General features: G+C 46.5%; 1 protein-coding gene across 3 annotated transcripts in view; it reads left to right on the forward strand.

The window, feature by feature from the left end:
• Positions 1–18930, forward strand: part of B4GALNT4 (beta-1,4-N-acetyl-galactosaminyltransferase 4) — a 184274-nt gene extending 165344 nt beyond the window's left edge. For all 3 annotated transcript variants that reach the window (XM_075326956.1, XM_075326958.1, XM_075326957.1), the window contains exons 18-21: positions 4368–4440; positions 4533–4686; positions 5486–5612; positions 17678–18930. In XM_075326956.1, the coding sequence (XP_075183071.1) occupies positions 4368–4440; positions 4533–4686; positions 5486–5612; positions 17678–17795 (472 nt within the window). In that variant the 3' untranslated portion in view covers positions 17796–18930. The remainder of the gene's footprint in view (positions 1–4367; positions 4441–4532; positions 4687–5485; positions 5613–17677) is intronic.
• Positions 18931–19155: the final 225 nt, after the last annotated feature.

Here is a 19155-nt window from a genome sequence, read left to right on the forward strand (position 1 = left end):
GAAGTGGCCAAACGCTGGACCCAGTGTCCAAAGGTGGATCCCCCAATTTCCAAGCTTGCGGCTAGATCTATAGTCGCAGTAGAGGATGGCGCTTCACTTAAAGATGCCAACGACAGACAGATGGACCTTTGGTTGAAATCTGTCTATGAAGCTATCGGCGCGTCGTTTGCTCCAGCATTCGCGGCCGTGTGGGCACTACAAGCTATTTCAGCTGGTTTAGCACAGGTGGATGCTATCATGCATCCAGCAGTACCGCAGGTGGCGTCCCTAACTTCGCAAATGTCTGCGTTTGCGACCTATGCTATCAATGCTGTCCTAGAATCTACGAGCCGTACCTCTATGGCGGCCGCCAATTCTGTGGTTTTGCGCAGAGCCTTATGGTTAAAGGACTGGAAAGCAGATGCTGGTTCCAAAAAATGCTTAACCAGCTTGCCATTATCTAGAGACAGACTGTTTGGTGAGCCATTGGCTGAAATCATAAAACAGTCCAAGGGTAAGGACTCTTCCTTGCCACAGCCCAGAGCAAGTAAACCTCAACAGAAAAAGTGGCAGTCGAGGTTTCGGTCCTTTCGAGGCTCGGGCAAGGCCCAATTATCCTCGTCCAAAACGACTCAGAAAGGACAAGGGAGCTCAGATTCCTGGCGGGCTCACTCACGCCCCAGGAAAGCAAATGGAGGAACCGCTTCCAAGGCGGCTACCTCATGACTTTCGGCCTCCTCCCTCCGCATCCTCGGTCGGTGGCAGGCTCTCCCGCTTTTGCGACATTTGGCTGTCACAGGTCAAAGACCGGTGGGTAACAGACATTCTGTCTCGCGGGTACAGAATCGAGTTCAGTTCTCGGCCTCCACTTCGGTTCTTCAGAACCTCCCCACACCCCAACCGAGCAGATGCCCTGCTGCAGGCGGTGGACTCTCTAAGAGCAGAAGGAGTCGTGATCCCTGTCCCCCCTCAGGACGGGGGCGAGGATTTTACTCCAATCTCTTTGTGGTTCCAAAAAAGGACGGCTCCTTCCGTCCTGTTCTGGACCTAAAACTGCTCAACAAGCATGTGAACGCCAGGCGGTTCCGGATGGAATCCCTCCGCTCAGTCATTGCCTCAATGTCCCAAGGAGATTTCCTAGCATCAATAGACATCAAAGATGCTTATCTCCACGTGCCGATTGCAACGGAGCACCAACGCTTTCTACGCTTCGTGATAGGAGACGACCATCTTCAGTTCGTGGCTCTGCCATTTGGTCTGGCGACAGCCCCTCGGGTGTTCACCAAGATCATGGCAGCAGTGGTAGCAGTCTTGCACTCTCACGGACACTCTGTGATCCCTTACTTGGACGATCTACTGGTCAAGGCACCCTCTCAGGAGGCATGCCAACTCAGCCTGAATTTTGCACTGGAGACTCTCCAGGCGTTCGGGTGGATCATCAACTTCCCAAAGTCAAATCTGTCACCGACCCAATCACTAACGTATCTTGGCATGGAGTTTCATACTCTCTCAGCGATAGTGAAGCTTCCGCTGGACAAGCAGCGGTCTCTACAGACTGGGGTGCAGGCTCTCCTTCAAAGTCAGTCGCACTCCTTAAGACGCCTCATGCACTTCCTCGGGAAGATGGTGGCGGCAATAGAGGCGGTTCCGTTTGCGCAGTTTCATCTGCGTCCACTTCAATGGGACATTCTCCGCCAATGGGACGGGAAGTCAACATCCCTGGACAGGAAAGTCTCTCTTTCCCAGACGGCCAAGGACTCTCTGCAGTGGTGGCTTCTTCCCACCTCATTATCACAGGGAAGATCCTTCCTACCACCGTCCTGGGCGGTGGTCACGACAGACGCGAGTCTGTCAGGGTGGGGAGCAGTGTTTCTCCACCACAGGGCTCAGGGTACGTGGACTCAGCAGGAGTCCATCCTTCAGATCAATGTTCTGGAAATCAGAGCAGTGTTTCTTGCCCTACTAGCCTTCCAGCAGTGGCTGGAAGGGAAGCAGATCCGAATTCAATCGGACAACTCCACAGCGGTGGCATACATCAATCACCAAGGGGGGACACGCAGTCGGCAAGCCTTCCAGGAAGTCCGGCGCATTATGATGTGGGTGGAAGCCACGGCCTCCACCATATCCGCAGTTCACATCCCCGGCGTAGAAAACTGGGAAGCAGACTTCCTCAGTCGCCAGGGCATGGACGCAGGGGAATGGTCCCTTCACCCGGACGTGTTTCAGGAAATCTGTCGCCGATGGGGAAGGCCGGACGTCGACCTAATGGCGTCCCGGCACAACAACAAGGTCCCAACCTTCATGGCACGGTCTCGCGATCAAAGAGCTCTAGCAGCAGACGCCCTAGTGCAAGATTGGTCGCAGTTCCGGCTCCCTTATGTGTTTCCACCTCTGGCACTCTTGCCCAGAGTGCTACGCAAGATCAGATCCGACTGCAGCCGCGTCATACTCGTCGCTCCAGACTGGCCGAGGAGGGCGTGGTATCCGGATCTGTGGCATCTCACGGTCGGCCAACCGTGGGCACTACCAGACCGACCAGACTTACTGTCCCAAGGGCCGTTTTTCCATCGGAATTCTGCGGCCCTGAACCTGACTGTGTGGCCATTGAGTCCTGGATCCTAGCGTCTTCAGGCTTATCCCAAGGGGTCGTTGCCACCATGAGACAGGCTAGGAAGCCCACGTCTGCTAAGATCTACCACAGAACGTGGAGGATATTCTTATCCTGGTGCTCTGCTCAGGGAGTGTCTCCCTGGCCATTTGCATTACCTACCCTTCTTTCTTTCCTGCAATCTGGGTTAGAAAAAGGTTTGTCGCTCGGCTCCCTTAAAGGACAAGTCTCGGCGCTATCCGTCTTTTTTCAGAGGCGTTTGGCACGCCTTCCTAAGGTGCGCACGTTCCTGCAGGGGGTTTGCCATATTGTACCCCCGTACAAGCGGCCGTTGGATCCATGGGATCTGAACAGGGTACTAGTTGCCCTCCAGAAGCCGCCCTTCGAGCCTCTGAGGGAGGTTTCACTCTCTAGACTATCACAGAAAGTGACTTTTCTAGTAGCGATCACATCTCTTCGGAGAGTGTCTGAGCTAGCAGCGCTGTCTTCCAAGGCTCCCTTCCTGGTCTTCCACCAGGACAAGGTAGTGCTGCGCCCCATTCAGGAGTTTCTCCCGAAGGTGGTATCCTCTTTTCATCTTAATCAGGATATCTCTTTGCCTTCGTTTTGTCCTCATGCAGTTCATCGGTATGAGAAGGATTTACATTTGTTAGATCTGGTGAGAGCACTCAGAATCTACATTTCCCGCACAGCGCCCCTGCGCCTTTCGGATGCACTCTTTGTCCTTGTCGCTGGTAAGCGCAAAGGGTCGCAGGCTTCCAAGGCCACCCTGGCTCGATGGATCAAAGAACCAATTCTTGAAGCCTACCGTTCTGCTGGGCTTCCGGTTCCATCAGGGCTGAAGGCCCATTCTACCAGAGCCGTGGGTGCGTCCTGGGCATTGCGACACCAGGCTACGGCTCAACAGGTGTGCCAGGCAGCTACCTGGTCGAGTCTGCACACTTTCACCAAACATTATCAGGTGCATACCTATGCTTCGGCGGACGCCAGCCTAGGTAGAAGAGTCCTGCAGGCGGCAGTTGCCTCCCCGTAGGGGAGGGCTGTCTTCGCAGCTCTAACTTGAGGTATTCTTTACCCACCCAGGGACAGCTTTTGGACGTCCCAATCGTCTGGGTCTCCCAATAGAGCGCCGAAGAAGAAGGGAATTTTGTTACTTACCGTAAATTCCTTTTCTTCTAGCTCTTATTGGGAGACCCAGCACCCGCCCTGTTGTCCTTCGGGATTTTTGGTTTGTTTGCGGGTACACATGTTGTTCATGTTGAACGGTTTTCAGTTCTCCGATGTTACTCGGAGTGAATTTGTTTAAACCAGTTATTGGCTTTCCTCCTTCTTGCTTTTGCACTAAAACTGGTGAGCCAGTGATCCCACTGGGGGTGTATAGCCAGAAGGGGAGGGGCCTTACACTTTTTAGTGTAATTGCTTTGTGTGGCCTCCGGAGGCAGTGCTATACACCCAATCGTCTGGGTCTCCCAATAAGAGCTAGAAGAAAAGGAATTTACGGTAAGTAACAAAATTCCCTTCTTTATGACTGAGAAGAAAGGGAGTAAAAAACAAAAGTGGAACTTGACCATATCAGGAACAAGTTAAGCTTTAATGTGGCCCTTGGGAGTGATTTCAATGTATTAATGTGGCCTTCAACCAAAAAAAGATGGAGCACTCCTGATAATATTATTTCATTGGTGGCCAGAAGACACTTGTGAAACTCTTGATTTATGGTGACCTCAGGTTCTTTCTCACTTCTTATGACAAAACTTCTTCCTGACATGTAGTTTCTTCTCAGTTATCAGTATCTGAAGAGAAGTGGAAATTTCGAGAGGTCGGCCGGACTACAGGCGGGAGTCGATACTATACAGGTTAGTGATGAATAATGCTTGGAGTTCTTTAGTGATATGATTTTTTGTATGTAGATGGCGCAATTCATCAGTTCACTGGTGTGTTTCTGCAGGACAATCATAGCATTGTGTTCCTGTGTGACCTGCACATACACTTCCCTCTTTCAGTACTGGACAGTGTGAGGAAGCATTGTGTGGAGGGACGCTTGGCTTTTGCCCCTATTGTAATGAGACTGAGCTGTGGAAGCTCCCCGCGTCAGCCCCGAGGTAAGAGGGAGAACAGAACTAGACAATGTCCACTGCGCAGAGGTTGTGAACTTCAATCTCTGTGTTGATATTCATTATTTTGATAAAGCATAAAAAAATTAAAAGATATAATAATATTCACTTTACAGCAATATTAATTCCACAGTGCTTTACATACCATATTTTTCGTTTGGGCTATGGTGCTGTGCTGGGGCAGGGGGCGCTGCTCTGTGCTGGGGCAGGGGGCGCTGCTCTGTGCCGGGGCAGCGGGCGCGGCTCTGTGCCGGGGCAGGGGGCGCGGCTCTGTGCCGGGGCAGGGGGCGCGGCTCTGTGCCGGGGCTGCGGGCGCGGCTCTGTGCCGGGGCTGCGGGCGCGGCTCTGTGCCGGGGCTGCGGGCGCGGCTCTGTGCCGGGGCTGCGGGCACGGCTCTGTGCCGGGGCAGCGGGCGCGGCTCTGGAGTCAGCATGTGCACAGATGAGCTTGAGCTGAGAGCTCTATCTGCGCATGCGCGTGACTTTGAGTGCCATTAATTGAAGCCCTTACTGCCGACATCTTCATAATGGCCCGTGCCTCGTTGCCTGCTGTACAGAGCAACACCGCAGCACAGCATTGTCCTGCCTCCTGTGACCCCTCTCTACAAATTCCTTGCAGATGTGGTCTTTGGTGGGATCTGAATCCTAGACCCTAGCGCAGCAAAGCAACAGTTCTAACCACTGAGCCACCCGTTCTGCCCAAATAGACAAACATGTCTGACAACTCTCCTTATCCCTCTATTCTATATCCGGTCTGTGTAACCATTATTCTACATTTTCCCATGTAGGATATTGGGAAGTGAACGGTTTCGGTCTATTTGGCATTTACAAGTCGGATTTTGATCGCATTGGTGGAATGAATACAGAGGAATTTAAGGATCGCTGGGGCGGAGAGGACTGGGAGCTGCTGGACAGGTAATGGCCATTCTTTTATACTTTATGAATGTCATCCTTTAAAAAGAGGACTGTCCTGCTGACCGCACAATCCTCCTCTCATGATTACTGTTACACTAGGACCTTTTATATTTAAGTGGAAACGCTCACAATCCTTTCCAGGTTTCACTGCAGAACACTAAAAGATTTGATGGCCTGTGATTCCCATGTGGATTTTGTATGCATCAGGTTTGGTCTCTGCAAATCCACCTCAAAATCTACATATGTTGGGTGTGGAATGAAGTGCAGATTTGCAGTGGATTTTATCCTTAGCATTGTTACATGCAGGAGATACTTAATTAAAATACTTATTACTTCGACCCCCCTTATGCAAAGTGAAGGAACAACAAAAAATGTAAAAATTACGAATGGGTGGCTTGCCAAATGTTAAAAAATATACTCTTAAATATATTTTTCTTCAAATACGTAAAAGCTCATGAATGAAAGAAACTTCAAAAAATGTAAAAAATAAATATATTTTATCTATTTAAAAATGGTTGCCAGGGTTCAGTTACAGAAAGGAAAAATAATATATTTTGATAGCTTACGCAAAGAGTTCATTTAGTCCATACTGATCAATGGGAAGTCTTTACCCATCTCTCTTTGGGTCCTGAATGGCAAAGCAGGGGATGTCATCTCTTAGGCCGGACAGCATGTCACATCTTGCAGCACTCGAGTCTTCTGGCAGCAGGCAATGTGGAGGAGCGAGCACTAACCCCCTCCATCGTGTGTTATATGGCAACTGTCCAAACCATATAGGGTGTTTTAACTGAACACAGTTCCATGACATAATCTTCTAGAAGCTTCTGGAAGAATATAAATATATCCTTCCATGCTCAGCACATATATATATATATATATATATATATATATATATTCAATATGGGCATTTTAATACTTATTCCTTATAAAAAGTTTATTAATAAACTATGCCCTCCAACATAAACAGAACTATGAACTTATATGTCCTACTATAAACTATTTGATAACTAGATGTATTAATTTTAATGTTTTTACACATTGTTACATGTTCACATTGCGTTTTAGTCTATCATCGGTCACTCCATCAGGGCTTATTATGAAGCCATCCAAATGGGGACAAGGACAGTTGTGCTAATAGAGCCATTGACTTTAATAAGGCAGAGGGGGTCACATTGGGCTCCGTCAGATATCATTTCTGTCCATCTCCACCTATTTGAGGCTGGCTGCAAGATGTGGTAGATTGCGCTTTTGGTGCCTGCTTCTAATAGGCAGATACTGCTGAAAATGGTGTTCAACGGAGCCCAGTGTGACCCTGTTTGCCTCATTATAGTCAATGGTGATTCAGTATATCCATTTTAAAGGGAACCTGTCCGGTCCAATATGCACCCATAGCCACAAGCAGTTCTGGGTGTATATTGCTAATCCCTGCCTAACTGTCCCTGTATACACTAGCACAGATAAAGAGATCTTTAGAAAAAGTATTTTTTCAAGATCTTTTAAAATATGCTAATGAGCGAGGGGACTAGTCCCCTGGGCGTTAATTCCCCGGCCAGTTGCCCCCATTAGCATGTTAGTACACCCCCGTAGGCATGCTAATGAATACGCAGCGTCAGAGGATGATGTCACTCACCTCTCCGCCGCCCGACACTGGATTTCGGCTCAGTGCACATTACCCTGGAGTTGGGTCATGCGCACTATGAAGCCGGGTGTACGCGTCCTGGCTTCAAACTGAAGTAATGTGCATGACCGAACCTCCAGGATTATGTGCAGAGAGTCGAAATCCCCATCGGATGCGATGTCAGAGGTAAGTGAAATCATCCTATGACGCTGCATATTCATTAACATGAGAGCACGCCCACAGGGACATACTAACATGCTAATGAGAGGCGACTGGCCAGATAGCTAACGCCCAGGGGACTAGTCCCCTCACTCATTAGCATATAATGAAGGATCTTTAGAACTACTCTTTCTAAAGATCTCTTTATCCATGCTACTAGATCCTGGGACAGTTAGGCAGGGATTAAAATGCAATATGCACCCAGAACTGCTCATGGTTTTGGGTGCATATTGCACCTGACAGGTTCACTTTAATGGGTTTAAATGTACCAGTTGGGACCCCTAGCAATTAGATCTCATCAGTCTACAACTTATCGCCTTTTTTATGGATAATATACCAGTCTACTACAACCAGAGAATATCAAATCACCATGGCCTGGGAGTCTTAAAGATCTCTGCTGTACAGGGGGTGCCGATCCCTTCTTCCAATATCCTTGGCATCTTGGCTGCTTGGAGCATTGCACCTTTATACTTGGAAGGTGATGGATTCGGAGCAGTCCGGGCCCAATGTCTACACACTGTTGGTACAATATTTATTTCCGGCACTTGAAGATGCTTACTTTGGCTGCAGATCCTTCCTTGTCACTAATAGTTCCTGGAAAGCACAACGTGTTATCACATCTCTATTATTTCTTTCATATTAACACCTTTCGTGGCCTGGTTTGTTTTTTTCATTTGGTTATGTTTCCATATAAAACAAAAAAAGCCAGATGTATCCATGTCAGATTCATTTATTTGTGCAAATCACTGAGACTAATCTGCAATCCCAGATGTATATGTGCAGCATGTAGATCGAGCATCTGAGGTCACTGATTGGCTGCAGCGCTGTCGACCATAACAGACACTAGGATCTTCTGCAGAGATTTGGCTTTGGACCTGGGGAGGGCAGACTAAATCACAGGTTTTTTTGCTTGTGTAATTTTTTTTAAAACTAATTGCAGCTGGGGCACAGGTGTTTTTTCCAAATTTATTAAGAGGCTCATGCTTAGTAAGTATGGGTAATCTCCAGCTGCCTTAAAGAGAGTTTGTCATCAGAATTTTAAACCCAACACTACTGGCATGTATGTAAAGATGCTTTAATTCTGAGTAAATCCTTACCTTTTGTGTAGAAATCAGTTTTGCCATTTCTCAGAAATCCATAGTAGAAACTGCGTGGTAATGAGTTGCAAGTGCAGTGGACGGGGCTGTGCACTTGCAGCTCTCCTGCCTTTCTCGCTATTCCCCGACCGCAGCTGCCTCTGGTCTGTCGACAGGTCACTGGAACAATAGTGGCCTGTCAGTCAGAGACAGGAGGCGGGTTGGGAATGGGGAGAAAGGCAGGAGAGCTGCAAGTGCACAGCCCCGCCCACTGCACTTGCAACTCATTAGCATACAGTTTCTACTATGGTTTTCTGAAAAATAGCAAAACTGATTTCTACACAAAAAGTAAGGATTTACTCAGTATAAAACTTTTTTATATACATGCCATTTAGTTTTGGGTATAAAATCCTTTTGACAGAAAATGGAATCTATTATTTTGGTGTCGGCTTTTTATTACCTAGACCACTTTTTCTTGCCACTTCTGAAAAGTCGCAAATTATAACATCCTGGTCACTTAGCACAGGTATGTAAAATATAAATGGTGTCTGGCATATACAAAGAATACCAGGCTTTCTCACTGGGTCAGCACATTTATTCTGCGCTAAATCCAACCGTGAGACTTAGTTTTGTTCTTTACTATAAAGCACGGAGGTGTTTTCCAGAAATCATAGTCTGACTGTTTCAAGGCTGGTGCTAAGTACCGTGTTTGGGGTGACGGGCTTTCTGGAAGGGTCTCCTGCAGCTTCAGAGCTTAGGTTGATTGACAAATCTCTCTTTATAACCAAATATGGGCAAATTTGACGATCAGGCTAAATTGTGCAGAAAGAACCCTGAGAGGCTCCTCCCAGCGGACTCTTGTCCCCGAGCCATGACTAATTAAATCCAAAGTTTTTCTAAAATGTCGCTGCACTTCATAGTGAATCATAGTTTAATGTAATGAGGACACCTGTCACTAAATTATCCTGCCGGCGGTCAGGGCACCTCCAGTGTGCGGACAGGTTACCTTTAGGGATGATGGTGAAAGGCAATTACACTGTGTGCAGAATTATTAGGCAAATGATTATTTTGATCACATGATAGTATTTATACATGTTGTCCTACTCCAAGCTGTATAGGCTGAGCGCCAACTACCAATTAAGTAAATAATGTAATGTGCATCTCTGTAATGAGGAGGGGTGCGGTGTAATGACATCAGCACCCTATATAAGGGGTGCTTAATTATTAGGCAACTTCCTTTCCTTTGGCAAAATGGGTCAGAAGAGAGATTTGACGGGCTCTGAAAAGTCCAAAATTGTGAGATGTCTTGCAGAGGGATGCAGCAGTCTTGAAATTGCCAAACTTTTGAATTGTGATCACCGAACAATCAAGCGTTTCATGGCAAATAGCCAACAGGGTCGCAAGAAGTGTGTTGGGCAAAAAAGGAGTAAAATAACTGCCGATGAATTGAGGAAAATCAAGCGTGAAGCTGCCAAGATGCCATTCGTCAAGACTGGGCCAAGAAATATCTTAAGACTGATTTTTCAAAGGTTTTATGGACTGATGAAATGAGAGTGACTCTTGATGGGCCAGATGGATGGGCGAGATGATGGATCAGTAAAGGGCAGAGAGCTCCACTCCGACTCAGACGCCAGCAAGGTGGAGGTGGGCACTGGTATGGGCTGGTATCATCAAAGATGAACTTGTGGGCCCTTTTCGGGTTGAGGATGGAGTGAAGCTCAACTCCCAGACCTACTGCCAGTTTCTGGAAGACAACTTCTTCAAGCAGTGGTACAGGGAGAAGTATGGTTCAAGAAAAACATGATTTTCATGCAGGACAATGCTTCATCACATGCATCCAACTACTCCACAGCGTGGCTGGCCAGTAAAGGTCTAAAAGATGAAAAAATAATGACATGGCCCCCTTGTTCACCTGATCTGAACCCCATAGTGAACCTGTGATCCCTCATAAAATGTGAGATCTACAGGGAGGGAAAACAGTACACCTCTCAGAACAGTGTCTGGAGGCTGTGGTGGCTGCTGCACGCAATGTTGATCGTAAACAGCTCAGGCAACTGACAGAATCTATGGATGGTAGGCTGTTGAGTGTCATCATAAAGAAAGGGGGCTATATTGGTCACTAATTTTTGGGGGCTTTGTTTTTGCATGTCAGAAATGTATATTTCTAAATTTTGTGCAGTTATATTGGTTTACCTGGTGAAAATAAACAAGTGAGATGGGAATATATTTGGTTTTTATTAAGTTTCCTAATAATTCTGCACAGTAATAGTTACCTGCACAAAGAGATATCCTCCTAAGACTATGTGCGCACTTTGCTTTTTTTCCTGCGTTTCCGCAGCGTTTTGAGCTGCAGCGTTTTCATGCCAAAATGCATGCGTTTTGAGTTCCAGGCATAGTCTATGGGATATAGGGCTTTCTTGTGCGCACAATGCTTTTAAAAACGCAGCGTTTTAGGTGCGTAAAATTTGTCAAAATCTCTGCGTTTGAAGAAGCAACAAGTCAATTGTTTTTGCCATTTTGGCTGTGTTCTAAACCCATTGAAATCAATGAGTTGTAGAAAAACACTACCAAAATGTGAAGCAGTGCGCTTGCATTGCATTATTGTTGCGATCCGCATGTTTTTTTAACATAACAAAGGCAGTTCTTTCATCTTTCTCTCTCTGTCTGTCGGTCGGTCTCTCTCTCTCTCTCTATGTCTCTATCTCTCTATGTCCATCTCGGTCTCTCCCACCCCCTCTCTCATACTCACTCACTGATCCACGATCACCGGCGCGGCGCTGCACGGCTTTCACACTGTGGCGGCTTCTACTCTTTTGAAAATGCCGGCCGGTCATTAATCCATCCAGTATTCCCTGCTTCCCCCGCCCACAGGCGCCTATAATTGGTTGCAGTCAGATACGCCCCCACGCTGATTGACAGCTGTCTCACTGCAACCAATCACAGCCGCCGGTGGGCGGGTCTATATCGAGCAGTTAAAAAAATAAATAGATAATTGAAAAAAATACGACTTGTGGTCCCCCCAATTTGGATACCAGCCAGGGCAAAGCCACACGACTGAAGGCTGGTATTGTCAGGATGGGGAGCTCCACGTTATGGGGAGCCCCCCAGCCTAACAATATCAGCCAGCAGCCGCCCGGAATTGCCTCATCCATTAAATGCGACAGTCCCGGGACTTTACCCTGTGCGGTGGCAAACTGGGTAATGAGTTAATGGCAGCAGCCCATAGCTGCTGCCACTAAGTCCTAGGTTAATCATGGCAGGCGTCTCCTTGAGATACCTTCCATGATTAACCTGTAAGTTAAAGAAAATAAACACACACATCCAAAAAATTCTTTATTTAGAATGAAAGACAATAAAACACCCTCTTTCACCAATTTATTAACCCCTCAAAAACACCTCCAGGTCTGACGTAATCCACGCAAGGTCCCGCGAGGCTTCCAGCTCTGCTACATCGGAAGCTGACAGGAGCGGCATGTAGAACACCACCGCTCCTGTGACCTCCATGCAGCAACTGAAGTGAGTCGCGCGATCAGCTGTGCTGTCACTGAGGTCACTCGCGGCCACCGCTCTCAGGTGGAGGACTGCAGCTGTGGCCGCAAGTAACCTGAGTGAAATCACAGCTGATCGCGCGGCTCACTTCAGTCACTCAGGGGATTTGCGATCACAGGTGAGTCCTTCACGTGTGACCGCAAATCAAGCCGCGGCACATACACAGAGCAGCGCGATCACAATGAAGTCGGGTGAAGTTCATCCGAGTTCATTCTGATTTGCGTGGCACTGTCTCGCAGCCAGCCATTCTCTTTTTGACAGTGCGGTCCAACTCGGCTCTGCTGCAAGTCTATGGGGATGCTGCAGAGCCGAGTGGGACCGCACTGTGAAGAATGTGCGTTCTGGATGCTTTTCCCACTCTGTCTATGGCAGAGAAAGCATCCAGAACGCATGAATTCTCCAGGATTGTGCGCACGTTGCGTTTTGCCGAATGCGTCTCAGAACGCAGCTTTTTCGGCTGCGTTCTGAGATGCACAGGCAGTGACTTAAACGCTGCGGAATTGAACGCAAACTGCGCACATAGCCTAAGATAGCCAAATCTAAAAAAAACCACTACAGCTTCCAAAAATATTAAGCTCTGATATTTATGAGTTTTTTGGGTTGATTGAGAACATAGTTGTTAAAAAAATCCTCTAAAATACAACTTGCCTAATAATTCTGCACACGGTGTAATAATTAAAGTGTAACACAAATTGCTAGATAACTTGGCATTGTATACGTTCATTTAGCAGTAATAAAGGAAGCAAAGTCTCAATTGTTTTCATGTAAGCAAACCTGACTGGCGACCACATGTAGGCTGTGTTCACACCACATTTTCAAAGGGGTTTTTGGAGCAGAAACTGAGGCTAAACTCTCCAAGTTTTAATGCTCCTGCATAACATTGAATTTCTGTTCTTAAAATTCAGCAAAAAGACTGCATGTGCGCTCATAGCCTATCAGCAGCTCCATAGACAACGCAAGTGGCCACAAACGGCAGCATGTGATATTGTCTGTGAGTCTGAGGGCTCATACAGACGAGCGTATTATACCCACGTGTGCCGCCTTGGCTCAAATCGGATATCACATGGACAGCACTCAGACCAATGTTATTGAATGAAGGGGGCTTTACACGCAGAAAGCACCCGGCCCCGTTGTTTGTGCGTCACGGGCAAATCGCTGCCCGTGGTGGACAAAATCGATAGTACCCGTCACACATACTTACCTTCCTAGCGACGTTGCTGTGGCCGGTGAACAGCCTCTTTTCTAAAGGAACAGTTCGTGCGGCGTCACAGCGATGTCACACGGCAGGCGTCCAATAGAAGCGGAGGGGCGGAGAGCAGTCGCATGAAAGTTACGGCCACCTCATTGCCGGAGGACACAGGTACGGTGTTGTACAACCTGCGTCCTAAACGAGCAACGACATTTGGGAAATGAACGACGTGTCAACAATCAACGATTTGCTGAGTATTTTACATCGTTAGCGGTTGCTCGTACATGTAACACGCAACGACGTCGCTAACGAGGCCGGATGTGCGTCACGAATTCCGTGACCCCCAACGACATCTTGTTAGCGATGTCGTTGCGTGTAAAGCCCCCTTAAGGCTTTTCAGATGAGTTTTTACACATGAACCAATATAAATAGAAACAAAACATCCTATTCCGGCACAAAATAATAAACTGAAAGTAGAAAGTCTATACATATATCTGTAGATTTTTGCTTTCACAGGATTTCACAATACAATCTCCCACAGGAGGTGTTCGTTCCAACCTACACACACACACACACACACACACACACACACGACTACTGGTCTCCATTTATAGATATGTACCACCCCTACGTGCGGGGTTTGTGATCAGGCAGACCTGCCCATCTCTCTGTAAAACCTGGCTCTGATGTGCCCTAGTAACTCTCCTAGTACTAGAGCTTTAGAGCTTGCATCTGGGTTTACATCACAAAAGATAACCACCTCTGTGATACATACCTCCCATGGACCAAGTGTCCAGCAGCCACAATACATACATTGCAATCACTAACATATGAAAGTGTATTTGATCTTGGAAATTTTACACTGTCGTATAAAAATGAATGTAATAAACGGACACATGGATGGCACATAGATGACAATGCAGATGAAAATTGTATATGTATTCTGAAAAAAAAAAATTGGATGATTTCCCATACGCCCGTCTGGACTCGGCCTAAAGGTGTTGCTGCCACATTTCCAACTCATCCACAGTGTGCCACCTACCCACGTCATCTCCCTATAAACACAGCACCGCCTTCTCCAACCCCTTATTTTGGGTGAAGGTTTCAGAGGTCAGACTCACAATTCTCATATATTTGTGCCATATTTTATATTAAGTTGCTTCTACCTAAGGGTGGCTTTACATGCTGCGATATCCGGCCCGATATCGCTAGCATGCGACCCACCCCCATCGTTTGTGCGAAATGGGCATATCGCTGCCCGGCGCGCACAAAATCTGGCACCCCCGTCACACATACTTACCTGCATAGCGACGTCGCTGTGACCGGCGTACCGCCTCCTTTCTAAGGAGGCGGTCCGTTCGGCGTCACAGCGACGTCACTAAGCGGCCGCCCAATGAAAGCGGAGGGGCGGAGATGAGCGGGACGAAACATCCCGCCCACCTCCTTCCTTCCGCATTGTGGCCGGAGGCAGGTAAGGAGATGTTCCTGTGGCGTCACATGTAGCGATGTGTACTGCCGCAGGAACGAGGAACAACTTCGTCCCTGCGACAGCAGCGATAACTAGCAGCGGACCCCCATGTCAACGAGGAGCGATATTGGACGTTTTTGCAACGATCCAAAATAGCTCCTAGGAGTCACACGCTACAACATCGCTACAGCGGCCAGATGTGCGTCACAAAATCCGTGACCCCAACGAGATCGCTGTAGCGAAATCGTAGCGTGTAAAGCCCGCTTTAACCTGCTGTCAGTAGTACACGTTTGCTGTGCTGTCCATCCATTACTTGGACACCCCGTCAGGCCTCATTCAGACGTCCATGAGTCACAGGACAGCGCGTCCATCCTTAAGTCACACCTAGAATATACATAACTGCTTAATTTGGCAGTTCTACACAGTCCCGCTGCAGTTCATGGAAATTTCACTTTATTTTGGCAGAGAAAAACATATAAAAGTTTTCCAATTTTAGGATAAATTAGGATTCCTTGAACTGAATGTGTCCTTTTTAAAGTTCGCTCACACTGGCATATAACGAGTGCGGTGCGAGACAAAAACAGATTGAATAACATGGGTCCGAGTGCAATGAGGCAGAGCAGATCTGCATATTTTTTTTCTCAACTGTACAGTGGAACCTTGGTTAACGAGAACAATTCGTTCTGGGAGTGTGCTTGTTAACCAAGTTACTCGTTCAGCAAAGCAAGATTTCCCCTAGGAAACCATTGCAATGCAGACAATTTCTTCCACAACTTGTTAAATGTCCCATCCTGGTCCCCTATTCTGCCATTCCACACACGCACAAACACACACAAACACACGCACATATTATGCTCCCCTTACCTTCTGTTCCATCGCCTGGCTCCTGGTTCTTGCAGTTCGCCGGTACAGGATGTGTATCGGGTAACCATCGAGACGAGGGAGGAACTTCCGCACCCAGAGCGCTGACGTCAAAGGCAGGAGCCGCTTGCCTCTGATTGGCAAGCGCGCTGCCTTTGAGTAGTGTCTGACAGCCAAAGTTCCTGCCTCATCGCTATGGTTGCTGATACATATCCTGGAGCGGCGAACTACAGGAACCAGGAGACCGGCGATGGAACGGAAGGTACACATATTATGCTCACCTTACCTTCCGTTCCATCGCCGGCCTCCTGGGTCTTGTAGTTTGCCGCGATGTACCAGCGTACTACAAGAACCATGAGGCTGGCGGTGGAACGGAAGGTAGGGTGAGCATAATACTGTATGTGTGTGTGCGTGCGTGTTTCTTTGTGTGTTTGTGTGGACTGCAAGTGCGGGTGAGAGCGCGGTGGATGTACGGAACCGGAAGTGTGTGCGGTGAGAATTTTGCTCGTACAGCAAAGCTTTCTCGTAAACCAAGATACAAATTTACAGAAAGCTTTGCTTGTTAAGCGAAATTCTCGTTAAGTGTGTTACTCGTTAAGCGAGGTTCCACTGTATATGTGGAGAATTTTTTATTTTCCTGAAGAGAAATTTAAAAAAATATATGTATAAATATATCTGGTAAGGATCCTGATAGAATCTGCATCAAACTATGCTTCAGGGGAAAAAAACCTCTGCCAAACTGCTAGCCCCAAAATTGTGTTTCTTGATGCGGTTTCTACTTTAGAAATTCAACATTTTGGAACACCTCAGAAAAAACTGTGAACATAGCTGTAAAATGAAGTGTGGCCACAAAGCACATTTCTTCCTGGAGGACCCACCATGTAATTAAAGGGAACTAACCAGCAGGAATTTCATATATAAATTAAAGCCAGTGCTATACTGGTGCTAGGATGCTGAGTGTAAGCATAGCTTCAGTTCTGAAATTGGATGTTTTATTACAGTAATATGTGCAAGTAAAGTTCCAGCAATGCACTGCTGTTTGATTGACAGGTGCAACAGGAAGAGAATATGAGGGTCGAGTCTTGCTATCTATTCCCGCCCCTGTCTGTCTACCTGACCTTCCTCCCCGTGTCGCCATCAAAGACATTAATTCCGGCACAGCAGACACAGGGGTGGGAATAGATAGCAAAACCCCACCCACATATTCCTATCCTGTTGCACCTGTCAATTAAATAGCAGTGCATTGCTGGAACTTTACTTGCACATATTACTGAAATAAAACCTCCAATCTCAGAACAAAAGCTATGCTTACACTCAGCATCCTAGCCCCAGTATAGCACTGGCTTTACTTTATATATGAAAATCCTGATGGTTGGTTCCCTTTAATTACACAGTACACTGTAATGCTTACTTAAGGGCTGGAAAATCAATAACTTAAAGGGATTTTCCCACAAAGTTCATTTTAAAGTTGATTTTAATAGATCTTAGAATAATAATAAGTTCCACAATTGGATGTGTTTTAAAAAAAATAAAGTCTTTCTGCTGAGAGAAACTCATATATGTGTCCCTGCTGTGTGCTGTGTAATAGCCGTGTCTGACCGTACAGGGACATGGTCTGATCATACCACAGCTCCTGGGCTGAGGACGAAGCCAAGGATTATACAGACATGACAGTACGGGCTCACAATTGATTGTTCTTGTGAGGAAAACATTTCCCTGCCAGATTTTTAAAAAAATTGTTTTACCTCAAAGAAAGATTTAATTTGTGAATGTTGTGCAATCTGTGTACCCTTTTGTGTCCTCCCCGGCCCAGGAGATGTATGATCAGACCATGTCCCTGTACGGTCAGACACGGCCATTACACAGCACATAGCAGGGGCACATGTATAAGATTATCTCAGCACAGGAACATTTTTTTTTAAACACCTCCAATTGTGGAAATTATTACTATTCCAAGATCTATTGATTAAAATGAACTTTGTTCTTGAGACAACCCCTTTAAGTCCCCCAAAGAATGTAATGAATTAATTCTGACTTTTTTTTTTTTTTTTAATGATTAATTACAAATCTAATAATTTTTTCCAGGGTGCTGCAGAACGGGTTGGAAGTGGAACGGCTGCGCCTGAGAAACTTCTTCCACTACTATCACTCCAAGAGAGGAATGTGGAACACTCAAAGTCAAGAAAATGCTACCAAGGACTGAAGTGGCCCCGCTGTGTCTGAGCATAGTCCGCTATGGAAGCCTCCCTCCCTCGATTTGCACAGAGAGGTTGTCGGTTCTGTCCCATACACATGGTACTGCCGGAGTATCCTGCAGAGTATGTCCGTGCACATTTCACCCACTGCAGGCTACTCTGGTTGTGTTCTGAGGAGGCTGCGATACTCTGCAGAAGATGATGGAAAATAATGCATCTGAGCACACTGCTGCAGCAGAGGGTAAATCTTAGATGCACGAGCTGAGCTACTTGTAGGAACATGGCTTTCCCCTGTGCAAAGCAACTGATTCATAGGAAAATAGGACCCCGGGATCTGCTGCCATTAATTAATATTCATGTACGCGTATGTCAAAATGTGTTTAAGGCAGTGTACAAACAGGATTCTTCTTCCATCAATTACAGGTACGAACAGAAAACTGTTTAGTGCACCCACAAGTGATAGGAATATGTGCTGCACTTCCCCAACTGGCCACTGGGTGGCACACAATTACTTATTTAATTATTCTCAAGGGACCATTGACCACAAGGGGGCGATACATGATTTAAAAAAAATGGATTTTAATCCAAATAAGGAGAAAAAAAATATTCACTATTGATTTTATGCATCCAACTCTGATATCTTGCGGTGCTACATTGTTCTTTTTAGAATTTTGTTTCTCTTCGTCCCTCCTTTAGTTCTTAAAGAAGATGTGTATTTTGACCGCTAGGAATGATGAATTGGCTGATGAAGCAGTATCTCCGGTCACAGTATAATGCAGCTCTCGGTTTGCACTTAGCATTATTTATTAAGAGGCTTAAAGCCAAATCTAAAGGTATATTCATATATTCTATGTTTCACCAGAATTTGGAAATCTGCCAAGCAGGACCTTGAGAAAGCAATGCCTAGTGTTGGAGTTCTAGCGGTAATATAATATCCTTCACTTTGGCGCCAGGTAAAAAAATGTTCTACGTACAAAGTACCAGTAAACCTGCTGTCGTCATCTTCTGCGGATATCCGGCCATGCTCAGCATTTACAATGATTTCTGTGAAATTAAAAAATGTAGCAAGAGGTTTTTAGAAGTTTTAAATATTTTTTTTTTTCTTTTTAAACTAAAATAAAACCATTTTCAGTTTGGCTTTTATGGTTGTCTCCTGTTGATTGTCTCCAATCCATGTCAGCTGACAGCAAGTTGAAAGACGACGAGCCAGTAGAAATGCAGAATTGGTGGGGGGGGGGGGGGTTTGCTTGTTGGGTTGTTTGCTGGGTTTTTTGTTTGTTGGGCTGTTTGCTTGTTGGGTTTTTTGTTTGTTGGGTTTTTTGTTTGTTGGGCTGTTTGCTTGTTGGGTTGTTTGTTTGGGTTTTCTGT

Source organism: Anomaloglossus baeobatrachus, chromosome 10 (genome assembly GCF_048569485.1).
Source record: "Anomaloglossus baeobatrachus isolate aAnoBae1 chromosome 10, aAnoBae1.hap1, whole genome shotgun sequence".
In the NCBI taxonomy this organism is placed as follows: Eukaryota; Metazoa; Chordata; class Amphibia; order Anura; family Aromobatidae; genus Anomaloglossus; species Anomaloglossus baeobatrachus.